Genomic DNA, 16800 nt, shown 5'->3' with positions numbered 1-16800 from the left:
CAAGTTGAGTTCCCTACCTAGCCTTTGTATATCAAGCATGGCAATTTAAGACTACGGATACGGATACCGTTAAACTAAGACAAAATACGGATAGAGTTTCGATCCATTGACCTCTCCTGAATCACAGCCACATTTAATTTTAATATGAGGTTACAAGCCACAATCCATTAGTCGGTCCCCGCGCTTCCCGAACCCTTCCATCACTTTACTTCCCTTCCTCTCGTATCCGTACATCCCGTACATGATACATCTCATCTATACCGCGTCGTCAGCACCCAAATTCTAGTCTTTCTCCAGTTACGAGCGGAGGAAAAGGAAAAGAAAAAAATATCTGAAATTGTTCTCATCTCACATCTCTACGTCATCTATTGGTCACATAAAGACAGAGAGCTATGGACCAGTCCAGTATCGGCCGAGGGCTCACCAACAACGGACCCGCGGCTCCCGATGACTCTGCACGGCGTGCGGTAAGTGATACCCGTATATTCATATTCATGTTCATATTCCACATTAGGCATTCTTCACCCGAGTAATTGCCGTTTTGCTGTCTTGCGAGGTTCCACGGCTTGGTTTGCTTGCTTCCTTGCTTGGCCTTGTTAGGCGTACCAGTCTAATATGGATCCATGAATGTCAAGACTAACTGGCTATCTCGTGATCTCAGTGTGATCAGTGTCGTATGCGAAAGGTAAGCATTTCCCATAGATGCCGTTTCAGAAGCAGCGTAGCCTTAGCCTTGGTGCTTCTGGATGCACAAACTGTTCAATATACCGGATTCCTATCAATAACGCCCCGTATGCAATAGATCCGATGCGATAAAGACTGGCCATGTTCCAACTGTCGTACAGCTAAACGCTCTTGCACATCCACTGGCGTTGGTCAGAGACCCAAGGAGCCCAGGCAACGAGTCCTCATCTCATCTCAATAGTTAGTCATCACTTGCAATGCATCCAGCGAAACGCCATCGTATCTGTCACACCCATCCACTCGCTGCACATTTCATCACCCACCACCACCTGAACATGCAAACCAGTTGCTAATCAGTGACATACGCACCTTCTAGTGAACGCAAAATTGATCAAATTGAAGTCCGTCTAGCTAACATAGAAAATCTCCTCCGCGATCTCTCCCAGCGCCCTATATCAACACCAGGGAGCAATGTCCACTTCCCCGTAACCCCTGGAGCCTTTGTTGGCTTGGATGCCAACGCTGCGTCAACTGTCGGGTTTGAAAGCTCTGATGATGAGTCTGCTCTGGGTGGCGATTCTGTAATCGCCCAGCAAACGACATTTGCGAGCGAACTCCTTGAGCATGCGGTGGAGCGCACATCTCTGCACGACGTCAGCCCCAAGATGTGGGAGGCTCTCGCCAACTTGAGACAGATAGCTGAGCTTCAGAGTCGACAATCGATCAGTCATGGCCCCAGGTTCCCATTGCAGCAACCGTTACCGCAAGGCGGTCTCGGCCAGCTCAAGATGCCTCCCATGGACGTCGTCGTCTCCTTACTGAAGCGAGCGAGAGGTATGTATCAACGCATCTGCTCTCCAACCCACACGCTGACTCGGTGCCAGCTTCCCCGCCAGGGCTCTTCACGTTTGTGTGCTATTTCGTGGGAATAAGTGACTTTTCCAACCTTTGTCGAATGGTCTACTTCCCTACAGAAGACTTCACCGATGCCACATTCATCATCGTCAATGTCGGACTTTACTACCTGTTTCTTGAACAGCATGCATTAACCATCGACAACAAGGCTCTTAAGGACGAGTTTTCCTCTCATCTTCACACGAGTCGAGTGAACTTGGAAACTGGATTGGCAAACATGTCTCTCTTCATGTCGATCAAAATCGAGACAGTTCAAGCTCTATTAATGGGGGTGGGTGATCTTCTTGTGTCAAGAAGCAGTAGACGCTAACGAACCGATCAGACATTGTATGCAATTGATGTATGCAGGCCCTCAGTAGCCTGGCACCTCAATAGTGCTGCTGCCCAAATGTGTCAGACCGCAGGATTTCACCGCAAAGATCACTCCATGCGTAACCCAGAGGAAGCTGGCATTAGAGCAATTCTCTTCTGGTACATTTATACAACAGATAAAGCGTTGGCGATCCGACTTGGACGTGCGCCTCTTATCCAGGACTGGGAAATTGACATTCCGCGAACCTTCCACTTTGAGGGCATATTGAGTATTGAGACCAAGGCTGTTGCGTCCATGTGGCTAAGTGCTGCAACGCTTCAGGGCCAAGTGTATGAGCAACTGTAAGTATCGCTCCAATATCCTTCAGCCGTTGTGGCTAACAAAAAATCAGTTTCTGTCCAGCTGCATTAGCTCAGCCTCCCGCTGTTCTCGCTGAGAGGGCTCGAATGCTAGCGGCGAAGTGTCGGGAGGTAGAGGCGGAGGCGCACGAGAGCCGAGGATTGGCCATTGCCTCGCTTGAGAAGATAGGAGCTTCGCCCTTGGTCGATGTTCACGTCAAGGGTGACGAAGTCCAGTTGCTATCAACTATGACACTTATCTATCGAGCAATCCCAGCCCCTGAAGGCTCCTCCAGTAGGTTCTGTAACGAGTGCATAGAGACCGCAAGAAGGGCAACACATACGCATTTAGCATGTATGGAATTGGTGCGAAAAGATCCCCATGCGAGGAATATATATGTCCACTGGTATGTTCATGGCAACAGTCATCCCTGGGCTCCAAGCACATCTGACAAACTTGTAGGAACCTGGTCTTGACCCCGTTTGCCCCGTTTTTCGTTCTGTTCTGCTATGTCATAGAAACATTATCACCAGAAGATCTGCGTCTCTTGAGTGATTTCAGCACGTCCATTGGAGAAACCAGTGACGCTTCGGAGACAATGCAAAAGCTCTCGCGGCTATGCCAAGTCATGAGCAATGTCGCAGCACTTTATGTCGAAGCCAAGTCGCAACAGCAGGAAGACCAAACAATGGCACCAATCGGAGATGAGTTTGACGTTTATTTGAGTCAGCTCGGCTTCATGCCTGTGATGGATCCTAACATGAATACCGCTGGTGGCGACCCCAACGCTGCATTTCAGGATAACTCGCAGGTGGCGCAAATGGCAGACTGGATGTCTGGAAGTCGCAACTTGCTGGGATTGTTGGAACAGGATATATCCCAACTAGGAGGCCCTCAGTGGCCACCAATGTGAAGGGTTGGGGGCGATGCCAGTCGATAGATGAATTTCAGTGCACCGTCATTCTTCAGTGTCTGTTTGCGCTTTCAGAGTGTTCAATAAGCTTAATCCGTGGGAAACCGCGGGTCGTAGACCTCATAGCCCTCATCCTCAGTGTCACTTTCTGGCAAAAGGTTCTTCTGGAGACCGGGGTTGACTGGTGCAGGCTCAAGCGCATTGGTCGGTTTGGGTTTCTCAGTAGTTGATACTGTTGATCCTGATCCACTGCTTTCCACTTTGGTGAAAGCACTCTTGAAGCCACTCTTTTTAAATCCGCCTTTCTTGAAACCTCCGCCTCCAGTACCTGTGGTAGATTCTTGGCCAGGGAGTTTGATACTGATTAGACCATCTGCTTTGGCCTCGGCCTTTCGAGCTCGTGAGCCCGCATTAGGATCACGAACCATGGCCTTCATATCCTTGAGGCGCTGTTTGTGACTGTGATCATAGCTGCCAAGATGGGCTTCATAGTCGTTCATCCGGGAATAGCCTTTAGAGCAGAGCTGGCAGTAGAAGGACTTTTGTGCTTCACGTGCAGCTGCAGTCTGCGCCGCCGGAAGTGTTTGGTGTCGCTAAAAGCGCGTCAGTAAGTCAGTAGTAAATCAAGGCACGCCGGGCTCACTGGAGGCATCTTCCTTCCGAATCGTGTTTTGTCGCTCAACACTCGAAGCGCGTATGTATGATAGACTTGCTGTAAGGAAGATGTAGATCTGTTGATGTTTGATGGGGAAAGATTGAGCAATGGCCCGGGCCAGAACGAATAAGGTACTAAGTACTAGGGAGTTCGGGCACTAACCTCGAATGGCCAAGATTTGAGTTGAGCTGTCGCCAATCACAATTTAGCATGTTTTGCTGACCGGGCTCCCAGAACCTCAACGTCATTCCCAGGGGGCTTTCGGCAGGGGCTTCCAGAACACCTGCCCCAGAATCTGGTGGCAGCTTCCCCCGTCTACACCACGTTGAGGCGCTAATCCCAACTGGAAAAACTTCCCTGTCACGAGCGCGCCATCATCTCTTCTTCTACGTCTCGGCTCCCCGCCTACGTTTCTTGGGACTGTCTCTCTCATCTACTTACAGAGGTAGCACGCTGGCCGTGGTAACACCATGGATTTCGACCAACCCCCCGATCGTCGAGCCTCACAGGCGAGCTTCTTGTCTTTGCAGCAGCTTGACCCTTCCCCGATAGATTCTCCGCCAGCAGATCCCACTATTGACCGCCGTGACCTCGGACCACCGCCTCGGGGAAGTGATGATGGATATGAGATGGTGAACGCCGATGAAATGGACAATAGCACATCATCGATCAGGGCTCCTTCCACCGGCGCTCCGGGTTTGAGTGCGAGTACAAACCTCAGATCGTCTGGGGCTGGTCCTGGTCCTATCTTCTATCGTAAGGACATAATCACTTGCATGACCCTTGAGGAAGACATGCTTACTTGACTAGTTATGCGAATCCAGAAGTTTTCAAGTTACGCAATGGGTATCTTCACCTCCCTCCATCTCGCCAACGTCTCTCTCATTCCCGCTATCACGCGCTCGGTTCCTGGCTCGGAAACCTACCTCCTCATGACTCGTGAAATTTACCAAACCTCACTCACCGAACCCATGCTGGTTGCTCTACCTATCATCGCCCATGTCGGTTCAGGTATCGCCCTTCGACTGTTGAGGAGATCGCAGAATATGCAACGTTATGGTGCTGCGACCCCCGGGATGTACGCCCTTCACCGTTCAAGGACAGAACTTGAGGATCAGAAAAGTGCTCGGGCCGCTTCACCATGGCCAACGTTGAGCTATATCTCGATATCCGGCTACGCCTTCACTGTCTTCTTCGCAGCCCACGTCTTCGTCAATCGCGTCTTGCCTCTTCAGGTTGAGGGCGATAGCTCCAACATCGGTCTCGCCTATGTCGCACATGCGTTCGCTCGACATCCAGTTACTTCTTGGTTCTCCTATGTTGGTCTTCTCGCCGCCGGTTGTGGTCATATGATCTGGGGACAGGCGAAGTGGTTCGGTCTGTCACCTACGACCAAGTTCATCTGGGGAACGAGTAGTGTGCCTGCAGAGAAGAAGGCCATGAAGTCAAGAAGACGAAAATGGGTTGCTCTTCACGGTGCTTCGGTAGCTTTTGCTGCGCTATGGGCGGTCGGGGGTCTGGGTGTCGTCGCAAGGGGAGGGCTTATGGATGGTTGGGTTGGCAAAGTGTACGATGATCTCTTCTCAGCGATCGGGTTGTAAAAAGTAGGAGTTAGTCAAGCATCGTTGGAGTTTGGGAATACTTACACGGTAGGCTTTTTGAGTTTCTACCCTGGCATGCATTATGGAAATACCCTGCGTTCAAATGTACGACAGAGAAAGAAATAAATAAGTATGAGGACGTCAGGACCATCGTTAATAAAAGCGTTTTGAATCATGAGAACTGTTGGTACTATTCTCTGGTGGCTATAAATATCCTCCTTATAAACATCCTCAAAACGAATAAGGCGATACAAATATCTGGGTTTGCATAGCCACAACCACAGAGACACCGGAGCACGACTGTATTGTTTGTTTCCCATAGCTAAACAATACCAGGTTCCTTACTGGCTATTTGTAAACAACCTCAATTGAAAGATTAACTAGAGATGCGTTGGCACTTTCCATTGTCACGAGTACGGTACAGGGTAGACGCCGGCACTGTAAGCTTCTGTCAAAGCCAGAATGCATTGCCACCGACATTTTCACAAAGAAACAAGTAACCTCTCCCTTCCAACATCACTTTGCTAAGTGGATAAATACATTTGGCATAGCTGAATGCAGGCTTGGCCTGCCTAGTGCTCCCAACTCATTTCTCGTAATGCCAAAGCGCAAGCCTCCATCGATCGAAGAGAGCTCTGATCCTTCTCGGACACAAGATGTAGTTCCATCTCGGCCATGCAAGCGTCTACGCATCGCAAATGCAGCTTACGACCCGCCACCCCGGGACATTCTAACCAAGATATCTTCTGAGATCCTACTGCGAATTCTATCGTTTCTCTCTTCGTCCGAGCTCCTCGACATTTCACCAACTTCGCATCGACTATACCGCCTTGCCTCAGATCCTCATCTCTGGCGCGAGCATTATTATGAGCGTTTTGTGCTCCCACGCGCGTTGCGTATACCTGGTTTCCGTCTTGGCGGAGCTGGCGGTACCAAACTTCAATACTCGGCGCGACGAGCCGTTTGGGCCGATGGAAGGAAAGGAAGAGCACCTGACGACGAGTTCTTGAAGGAGAGCAGCGAGAGCGAGAGCGTTGACTGGAAGAGACAATACAAATTGCGTCATAACTGGGCCAGAGGCAAATGTGCGGTAGAGGAGGTCAGCGTGCGAGATGCACCTGACGGCAGTGATGGACAAAAGAAGACGCTGGTCAAAGTCATTGAGGGTATTGCAATAACGGCTGATTCGGAATCTGGATTGCGCGCATGGGATCTACGGACGCGGCGGCCGATAGCGCAACTCGATCTTTGCGAGGACAACGAGAGTGACGATACTGCACCGACATCACTGGCAGTGGACGAAAGCGCTTCTGCAACAGCGGTGGACATCATAGTGGGATTCGCCGATGGGGGTTTCGGACTTTGGCGGTTGAATCTCCAACAACAAGAATTGATGCGAAGATACCGGCATGAAAAAAGCTGCAACGGGGAAGTTGTTGCAGTAGCGCAAGGCCATCCTTACGTATTGACAGCTACAGCTGCTGGTTTGATCTCGCTCTACACATTTAATCGACCAGCCGCCGAGCCCACAGACGATTTGACGAACAATGCAAATATGACTAGCGAACCGCTATCGTATGGAGCAGTAAAGCAAAAGTCGGAGCTCCGAAAGAAGAGCACGACCCTGCCGCCTCCATACCTTCTTACGTCTCTCAAGTCGCACACCACTCATCTTCCTCTTGCTCTATCAATACGACGTATGTCGTCCTCCGTGAGCGCCTCTATCGCCTACACCTTCCCTGTCCGTGATGGCTGGTGCATCGGAGTCCAGGATCTACTCATCACGCCGTCCCCCGATAACACCGTCGTTGACAAATTGACCTCTCGCCTTGCGTCGACGCTCCCTATCGCCGCCTCAGGCGGCGGCGTCGACTCCATCCGAACCAACAGGTCACGTTCAGAGCTTATGACCCTCTGTTACAGCCACCCATACCTCCTCGCCACACTACCCGACAATACACTCGTCCTTTACCTCTGTACGTCCACTGCTACATCTCTCTCGCTGTCTTCTGGTATCCGCCTATGGGGCCATACGTCCGGTATCTCAGACGCTGAGATTACACCGCGGGGTAAGGCTGTCAGTATTAGTACGCGGGGTGACGAGATCCGCGTATGGGAGCTAGAGGGTCGGGTTGGAGGCAGCAGCATCGAGGTACGACCTACGACCAGGCAACCGGCCGATGACGCGGACAGCCCTACGACAGCCCCGCGGGCCGAGTGGGAGGACCGCAGGAATTGGGTTGGCTTCGACGACGAGATGGTCATTGTTCTCAAAGAGGCGCGAGACGGCCGCGAGAGCCTAATGGTCTACGACTTTACATGATGCTGACAGCTCAATGCCGTCATAGTCAACAAGCCGGAAGGCAGCTTCATTTCCACTTTGATAAAAGACGCGCAACATAGGCCCGCGTCGCGTCGCTACCAACGAGGGCAATCGCCGCCGCCCCCAGCTCGCGCCACGCTCCCGGGGAAGAATGCTGACCACCCGTGGCATGCGCAAGAGTCACGGTGCTCTGCAAGTGGCAATACCGGGTAGTGTGGGATGAGTCTTCTTGAAAGTCCTGGCAGTTATCCGTCACGAACCAATGACTGTTGGGGGAGGCTGTAAGCATCAAGGCAGCATGACTATAAGTCCTAGCAAGCCTTGCTGACGCAGAACAAACGCATGCCTAAAACATGTACCAAAAAGTACGAAATGTGTCGATTGGGTCTGGATGCTTAATGGCAGCGACTGAAACCTAATTGACCAGGCGTTATGATTAAACTTTCAGCGACATTCCCTCCTGATGGAATCGTCCGTCATGACGACTGGTCCGTACGTTGCCCAGAGGTTGAAGTACCTATCGATCCAGGCACTTCCGCTTCGCTAGCTGGAGCTTATCGAGACGTGGAAAGCCGATTCGGAAACAAGGTCACGCAAACCATACCCAGGTCGTACAAAAGCTGTATCTCATCAGGGGGTGGCTGAAAGGACTCAAACTCTCTAAAGTGGTTTGAAGAACCTGAGGCCATCAGTGACCTGGGATGGCTTTTCAAGATGTATAATTAGATAGTCTAGTGATCAATGCATCACGCAAGTAGATTCCCGCCCTGAGAAGGGAGATCTTCGGCCCCCCTGCGTTCCTGAAACAAGGTCCATTGATGGAATGATGCAGCGGAAGTTTGCTACAGCGTCTTCCAGTGGAACTGGCGTTGCATATCCTGTCATGCATTGTGTGGCTCCACGGCATGAAACAAAAGAAACCAAGGTCGCACTGACAGCGCATCAGAGAGAAGAGACAAGGGAAGAAACAAGAGAGTGGTGACCTCGAATCGCAACTTGCCACTCTAATTATTTGCACAATGCCATTGGATTTTCCGCATCCAAGCAGATGCTGACACGCCACGGTGCTGAAACGACCATGGACGTGGATGTTATGTTATGCTATGGATGCCTGTACAGTGCCTTAGCCATGCCAACAAATCAGCTGCGTCAATTGAATCCTGCTTGAACCCAATGCAGTGCCATTGTTTGCTGGCAGCCAGCAGAGCCAACATGCGCCACACTGCCATATCCACCGTATCTTTATCAAGTAAATGCAATGAGGCAATTAAGTCAAAGCGAAAAGAAAGAAAGGAATTCTTGGCCTTGAACAATTCACCAGGCCCCATTGACTCACCCCGTGACATTGGATGACTAGGTAGATAGAAAGTGCACGTTGCCGCTGGTCGTAACCGTACAGAGCAGAGCAAGCATATCATAGCAGAGACGTCCCACCCCCACCAGTCGCGAGGGGTATCGACTTTCACATGGCACAGGCACAGGCACATTCTCTCATTCTCTATCTAATCAAGTCAAGTCTAGGAACAAGACCCATATGATTGACTGAACGAAGTGGGGCCGTCCCTTGGATATGGAGTTGAGTTGTCTTGTGGTCAGTGGGGATGCTGCTTCTTTTTAGGCGGAGACAGAACGGCTTAGACTACGGTAAGGGAGTGCAACTATCACGGACTTTGATATGCGAGTCGAGGTTGACTTGTCATTGATTTGATTGTCCTTTGTTTTACGTGGAAGGAGATAATGTGAGAGATCGATTAGTTTAACAACAAGATGAGGAAAAGCATAGACTATGTATGTAGACCACGTCTTACCGGAGAAACTGATCAAGAAACAGATCCAATGATTCAAACGGAACTTGACTTTACACCCGTGCACGCGGCCCGAATCTCTCTAGCCGCCCAACAAGGCAATATCCATCATGAACCGTCGCCAGAGATTGGCCGAACCGAAGGACCGACGGCACATGGATGGGAAACGGAAGGCCGATACAAGACGGTGTGTGTGAGCAGAGACGGTGGATCAAGTTTCTCTCACCGTTCCTTCCATTCTTTGTCTCTGCAAGCCTGCAAGGTTGAAGGACCCTGATTGAGGTCGATCAGTTGGAGGCCGGAAAGTTGAGGCACGGATGGCGATCATATCCATGGATTGATTAGAAGGGAGAAAGACATATAGAACATATGACTCTTGTCCCCAATGATTGTGTACTGTACTGTAGTGAACTGTAGTTGACGCTGTAAGCGCACGGAATGTGCAATTGACACCTGGAAAATGGCGCTACAAACACTCCGCTTGATTGCAACCATGGCGCGGGACACAAAGTGAGGCATAATATGTATTTCGATTGTTGGAGGTGAATTGACTCAATTCGACCCCTCTTGTGTCTACTGTAGTCTGTAGTGCACCTACCTAGTGTGGTGTAAGCATCTGTGGTTTGCAGCATCAGAAGGGTCCCGTCCACTAATGCGCCGGGCCCGTCAAGGACTGGTCCCTGTGATGACGTCCTTCGAAGTTAGCACATGCAGATGCACATGCGCATACTCTGGATCTGAGGGGTCTAGATCGTATGTGAGCGAGCAATCAATCAAATTCCTTGGATTGACTGTTGTATCCGTATTGTCCCATCCTCTTCCAATGTCAACAGATGGGAGAATGAAGAAGCTGAAGGACGCTGACCGCTCTCTGTACAGTCAATCAATCGACCTTTCACCGTCACACAGCCCCAAGCCTTTGACGCCTCCAGCCTCCATCTTTGTTCTGTCGGTCAACAACGTCAACATCCCGCCCGTCATTAGCCTCAATCGATGCATGTACTGTAGTAGACACTGAGACAATGCTCAATGACTTGCTTGATGCGATGCTGATGTGCAACACCCTCGCTGACTTTCCGAATGCGATCCAGCACTCGGGATACGTCTGGTTCTAATTATCTCCGATCTTAGAGTGCCATGCCATGCCATGCTATGCAATGCGGGTGTTGATTAGTCTCGTGCGTGTTTTGCCTTACTCTTTGTCTTGATGTGCTCAGACTCCCGGGAATGTCTCAACCTCTCTCGTTTTGTCTCAGAACAAGGCGGTCAAATGACCGTATGAATGGTACCGTACAGTACTTTACTGTAGTAGTTTAGAGTGATACCCCACGGAAACATACCTCGTGAGCCTCCAGTTCTCAGCACCCTTTGGAAATAGCGGTCCTCTCAGGGCCGAGAGCCGCCCTCTCTGTACGAGCCTTGACAACCACCAGCGCAGCGGATGTTTATCAGCCACCGCCGATTGAGTATACGGAGTGGATGGGACGGAGGGTTCACGCGCCGGGCGGGCCGTTTCACAACCAAGGCAATGAATGGAAACGTGGTAGGCCGTCGTCCCGATTCTGCCACCAGCCAGCGAGCCACCCAGTCTATACATACGTTATCAGCTATCACCTTGCAAAGGGCCTCGTCTAGACTATCTGTCATGTGCTCGACACTCACAGTCAGTCACTCGCTCACCTGCCAGAGCGTCTCTGGACGATCGAGAGAGCAATGGTGGGGAACCTTGTTAACAACCTAGCAACATCCATGTATGTGTAACCTCCCCAGAATCCGGGGAATAGTCTGAGCTTTCGCTATCGATAAATATTCGGAAGTTGCATTAGTAGTCTCTTATCTTAAGAAATACGACAGAAGGCAGCGTACAAGAGTAAGAACAAGAGTCAGAGTATGACCTCACTTGGCAGACACAAATAGAACAGGTACCTACCTACCTATCTAACCAGAGGTGCGTGTCCCACACATACTGGTTATTCCGCTGGCTTCTCGGTTCGGATTTCCCCCATACTTTGCTCTGCTTATGGGATTCTTATTGCAGGTTGACTCAATCACAAACGTCGACTACTCATAACTGTAGGCTCAAGGATGTAGCGAAGTTAGCCGGTAACCCCTTGCTAAAGCCGACTATTCCTTCGGCTGACCCGGACATTCAATTGATGATGTGCTCAAGACGCAGGTGACATAGTCCAAGAATTGAAGTATCCATCCTGCGTTAGAACCATATTAGAGCTCACATTGCCACCGTAAGCTCAGTCCCATGGTGTGCTTCAGATACAGAACAGTGCTCTATCTTCGCACGCTGACGGAAATGGTCAGAATCCTCCCGCATAAGTTAACTGACTGTGTCTCTGTTGGGAACCATCAAAACACGCACGGCACATCTCATGCAATTTTGAGCCCATAACAGACAACTGATTAGTGCTAATGCCATCAAAAGATGGTGACGTTGGCATTTGACCATGATGTAAATGCCATCATGCCATCATGCCATCTCCCATCAACGACAACTCAATCCATCGTCAAGCGTCAGCAGTCACCAATCAGCAATCCTTCCAGAAGCCTCCAAGGTACAGACAGTACTGTGCTGTATTGCAGCCCCCAAACTCCTTATCGATAATTCACTGCTGTCTCCCATGGATATCAGCCACTCCCCCCCTGGCGTAATGTATGGACATCTTAGCATGTGGCCCCCATACATGCCAAGGACTCACTAGACCAGATATGACTTGGCACCAGGTCTTGTTTCGGTCTCTTTAGTGTGTCTTTGGGGCAGACCAAGCCTGTTTCTCCCCCGTCCTGTGACTCACATCGAAGTAGTGTGGGGAGGAATTGGACTTTGGATAACTGAATGAGGGACGGGAGTGAACGAGAAACTGCATTCGCTTCAATTCGTGATTTGAAGCGCAATTGATGAATGACGCTAGGTTTGGATGTTGTGACTGTCTACTTGAGTTACTTGGATTGCAAAGAGTGCCAAAAGAAATGAGGATGCCTTTCCACTGTTGAGCAATAGGGACAATTGGCAAATTGGTGACTGCGGTCATGTTTCCTTGATAGACAATGAACTGAACGCTCATCTAATGCGACAATTCAACTACATGTGATGGTTGATGTATTCAACACCAAATTGAATCATGAGTCGACATGAACAGTGAGTGACATGTGCTTGGCGGGGTTGATCATTTTCCAGGGCTTTCCCAGGGCCGAAACAAAGGGTCTGAAAATGGAAATCCGGAAGCGGGAACGATTGACGACACGCAGACATGAAAATTGAAGATGAATGCACATCAGTTCAGAGGATAGTCTTACAAACATGAGCCCGCATAGTATCGCAGTGGGCTAAGTCAGTCAAGTCAGACGGCAAGTCGAGGCAGACAACTGGCGAGATGACATCCATGCTATCGCTCACAAACTGGAAATACTAATCTAAGTGCCAAAGAAATCCGGAACTGGCACACGGCGTTCTTGATCAATTGGGCGTCGGGCAGCGAGAAAGAGGAGGGCTGATTCAAGACATGAACCGTCACACACGGTTACTACACGCCCCCTCAAACCTCAGAATACTGGGTGTTTATCGTCTCGATCGCGATTTTGTCTGGTAGAAAGCAGGCGCTGAGGGGTAACAAGATGAGGTTAATCTTGCCGTTGAAAGAGTCGGCGCTGTAAGAAGTGAAAGGGACGACTATAGTGATGGTGTTGTGAGGTCAGTCCTTCTGGTAATGTCGTAAAGTTCAGATGGCATCATGATCGCCCCGATAGGAACATGTGTTTAATGTAGGGACGCGCATCTGCCGCTGAATAAACGCAGGCTAGATCTCTTGTCAGGAGCCTTCTGTAGGAACAGGGAGATGGACCATCCAAATGGTACCTACAGTACCTTGGGGAACTAACTGGGTTTGGGAGATTTGGCGCCGGCCTCGTGGACGTTGCCAATTCTGATCAAGCCACACAGCGCCTTTCGATGTGATGGAAAGCCGAATAGGCTAGGTGGAACATGTACCTACATGCCGCATACCAAGGCCGTAATGGCGCACGAACTGCTGGCATCACCACTGCCTTGGCTGAGAGAGCTGGAGGCCTGACAGCCAGCCAGCCTCAGCAATCGTGTCTTGACAACCTAGCCAGCAACTCACCTGCAAGATATCAGTACAGGTGGACACGCTGTATCCGTAACTGGGCAGTAGGTTCAAATACCTGGACGGCGATCTCAACAACCACGGATGGATGCACCTCTGACTACTGTCCTGGCATGGCTGGCATTGATACAGCAGCATATTATCCTTGGCAGTGCTGAGATAGTCTAAAGCCACAAGAGAGACAGACGCCTCGCTCGAGACATTGGACAATTTTACCCGTGGAGCTAGACAAGGGACCTGATCTCCGTACCGCTGCTCGGCCACGATATGGTCATTTTGCTTTTGGTTCCGTTTCTTACATATTAGACTACGAATACCTATTCACTTCACTTTATGGGTTGCTTTTTTGATATTCTCCACTCACACTGGTTCATGTCTGAGATTCCTTCTGTGAATTGACTTTACAGCCCAATTCCTTGCTGAACATTCACGCATGCAACTCGCAGTCAAGGGCATGACAAAGCAGGTACTGGAAAGCTCTTCAACTTTGCTTAACAATTGGACTTTACACTTTAGGCAGTAAGATAATTGGGACAACAGAGTGAGTCAAAGAAAAAGAGCTTTCTCAGAGAAAGCTAAAGCAATCTATTTGGGATTGATAATCTGCCTCGACCTTCCGTGCATATATCTACCCATACCTACTCCGTACAGTGAAGGTAGGTACGGTACGGTACGGTACAGTGCAGGAAGGTAGGTACGTCGCAGTGATTCGGTTTCCAGACGGACTGTGGGATATTTTTGGGAAGGAAAGGGTCAGCCCGTCCATCTCTATCGAAAAGAAAAGATCCACAGACCCACCCCTCCCGTGGTTGACAAGAAGTCCCTGATGACCCTTGCGCGACCACCTCACACATGACTTGAGTTTGGGAGCAAGATGGGGGATGAAGATGAAGATGAACGACAAGACCAATTGACCGAGATTACCGGCATACTTTGTTGCGTCAATGTTCAATCTCCGGGTCACGCAAAGATTTAATGTTGAAGATTACTCACAAGCTATCAATCTGGTCCAATGTCTCTTCGCTCACCGAACTCTAATGGAACCTTCTAAGGCACTGTACAGTTTCTTTTTGTACCCACCTCTATTCAAGGATCCATGCTTAACACTGGATCTCCCCTACAGTCAGTCAATGCTGCAGACAGTACTATGTATGTACTGTGTCTAGGCCTTGAGGGATCCAATGGAATGGCTTTTCAACCAGTCAAGTATTGGAAACCTGGCGCATGGGGAAAGGAGGCTACGAAAGTGACATGTCTATTGGGCGTTGGACGGTCCGTCCTGTCCTGTATTCCAGGCATTAATTGATTAGAGAAAGGGACAAAAAGAGGCCATGCCATGGGTGGGGTGTGTCGGTAGTAATTCTTACCTCGTTGCGTTATCACATCTCATTGTGGCTGCGCTTAATCCACGTTTCTTTTATTAGATGTACGCCCTGATCTCCCTCTTGTTGTACTGTACCCTTTGCTTCCCCTTCTTTGACCTTTCCCGTCCGTCTTCCTTTCTCCGTTTCCATGAGACGCCACTGTGTGGGTGAGCGAGTCTCAGTGTGTGTGAGCCATCATTGTATTGTTTGTAGTAAATGTCCATTGCAGCGTAGGTAGGTATTGATTGCGCTGCGCTGCATTGATGGGCAGTCCAATTCATACCTACCTATCAGCCATGACACGCCCCTTTCTTTTCCGTTTCCTTCTTCTTCCTCTTCCTTCTTCCTCAGCATCTGCATCTGCATCTTGCCTTCCTCTGTAACTTTGAAGCGATATATCGCTGATGAACCCTTGAATCCTACTACGTACAACGTTCTAACCTCAAGCATTGTCTTGCTTGACCCGAGCATCAATCGACATCTCGTTCCACCTACTCACTATATCCCCCCACCCGCTTGTCTGCTTGCTCAAGCGCACAGTCATCCCAACGGATCCTGCTCTGGCGCCGTCTCGAAACGAAAGGTCCTCTCTCTTTCTCTAGACTCTTTCGCTCAACTGTTGCATTCGCAGGGGAGACGAGTTGATTACGACCTGATCTATTCCCAATTGGACATCTGTTGAGGAAGGTGAAAAAGGCAGCCATAGGTAGTCATCGCTTGCTTGCTTGCTTGTTCGCTCGCTACCTTAGTGCTACCGAGACAAAGACCTCCTTTCTTTGGTCTTGCTCGCACTGCTCCCTCTCCTCTTCCGTCTCTCAATTCATATCTCCCGTCTCACATTGAATTTCTGCGCAAACAAATTGAAGCATATACACTTGTCAATTGCAGATTGAAAAGGTTAATCTGCAAGACTGAGTTTCACTCATATCTTTACTTCTGTGCCTTGAGTTTAACTCTCGTGTGTGCAGTTGCTATGCGCACACGCGCGCAAACTTCTTTTCCTATATAAACCTGCCTTTTCATTCCATCCTGGATGAACAAATTCTTCTGTCAATCACCACCATTTTCTGGCACTCAACATTGACCAACTGGCATAGCCTGTCTGCCACATCATCAAACCATCCGTCGAGCGACCCTCAAAAGTCGTCAGGTTACGGCTGATTCAATTGTCCAGTCGGCAGTATCAAAGAGCCATTGCTCTCAAAAGTCATACGGTCTGGTACGGTGTCCGTCCCACAGATCGGGTCTTGGTCTTTGGTCTTTCGGACCTAAGTTTTATTTTATCCTAACCCCCCCTCCTTTGTTAACTCCGCCCTCCCCTTCGCCCCCCCTCCTCCAGTTTCGCCGCCCTGTTGCTGCCTACTCTGGTTTTAGGCGCCCGTCCAGTCACTGACAGCGAGCGCACTTACATACACTTTGGGCACACGCAAACAAAGCCGACAAGACTCATACTCTAACTCCGGCTTATTCAGGCCTTCTCCCTGAACCTATTAATTGCAAGCCTGCCGCCCTTTTTAGGTCCTAAAAAGGTCTCAAGCAAACGGTTTCGCCACAACAACAGTCATTGTCACTGACTGCAATTCGTGGCTGACAAACCACTTTACCCTCCATCTCTGCACTGCCAGGTACACTACCTTCCACCACATTCGACAATACCAACTCGTCAAACGAATTGTTCTATTTCAACCACTTTTATCGTCTTCTTCTCCGATTCATCAACCTACACCATCTTTAAATACAAACATCTCAACA

The 16800-nt window shown here is 49.8% G+C and overlaps 4 protein-coding genes across 4 annotated transcripts; 3 read left to right on the top strand and 1 right to left on the bottom strand.

Moving 5' to 3' along the window:
• Nucleotides 1-447: 447 nt before the first annotated feature.
• Nucleotides 448-3164, top strand: B0J16DRAFT_384301 (uncharacterized protein; the record flags this gene model as incomplete). The annotated part of the gene is made up of 6 exons (XM_046131407.1): nt 448-467; nt 1061-1518; nt 1569-1870; nt 1922-2253; nt 2304-2657; nt 2714-3164. 6 exons carry the CDS (start codon nt 448-450, stop codon nt 3162-3164), a joined length of 1917 nt encoding a protein of 638 aa, XP_045982877.1.
• On the bottom strand, nt 2991-3910 carry B0J16DRAFT_126232 (uncharacterized protein). Its single transcript, XM_046121696.1, has 2 exons — nt 3808-3910; nt 2991-3757 (listed from the first exon to the last, which is right to left on the bottom strand). The coding sequence occupies exons 1-2, from the start codon at nt 3814-3816 to the stop codon at nt 3254-3256; spliced, it is 513 nt and encodes a 170-aa protein (XP_045982876.1). The 5' UTR covers nt 3817-3910; the 3' UTR covers nt 2991-3253.
• A 197-nt stretch (nt 3911-4107) lies between these two features.
• Nucleotides 4108-5601, top strand: B0J16DRAFT_341129 (uncharacterized protein). Its single transcript, XM_046127792.1, has 2 exons — nt 4108-4575; nt 4630-5601. Exons 1-2 carry the CDS (start codon nt 4290-4292, stop codon nt 5418-5420), a joined length of 1077 nt encoding a protein of 358 aa, XP_045982875.1. The 5' UTR covers nt 4108-4289; the 3' UTR covers nt 5421-5601.
• Nucleotides 5602-5813: 212 nt separating this feature from the next.
• Nucleotides 5814-7959, top strand: B0J16DRAFT_126175 (uncharacterized protein). Its single transcript, XM_046121695.1, has one exon. It carries the CDS (start codon nt 6019-6021, stop codon nt 7741-7743), a length of 1725 nt encoding a protein of 574 aa, XP_045982874.1. The 5' UTR covers nt 5814-6018; the 3' UTR covers nt 7744-7959.
• The last annotated feature ends 8841 nt before the right edge of the window (nt 7960-16800 follow it).

This window comes from Fusarium flagelliforme, assembly GCF_020744385.1.
Source record: "Fusarium flagelliforme strain FIESC 12 MPI-CAGE-AA-0113 chromosome Unknown B0J16scaffold_4, whole genome shotgun sequence".
NCBI classification, from domain to species: domain Eukaryota; kingdom Fungi; phylum Ascomycota; class Sordariomycetes; order Hypocreales; family Nectriaceae; genus Fusarium; species Fusarium flagelliforme.
Note: the sequence above shows the minus strand (reverse complement) of the source record. Positions and strands in the feature narration are given on the sequence as shown.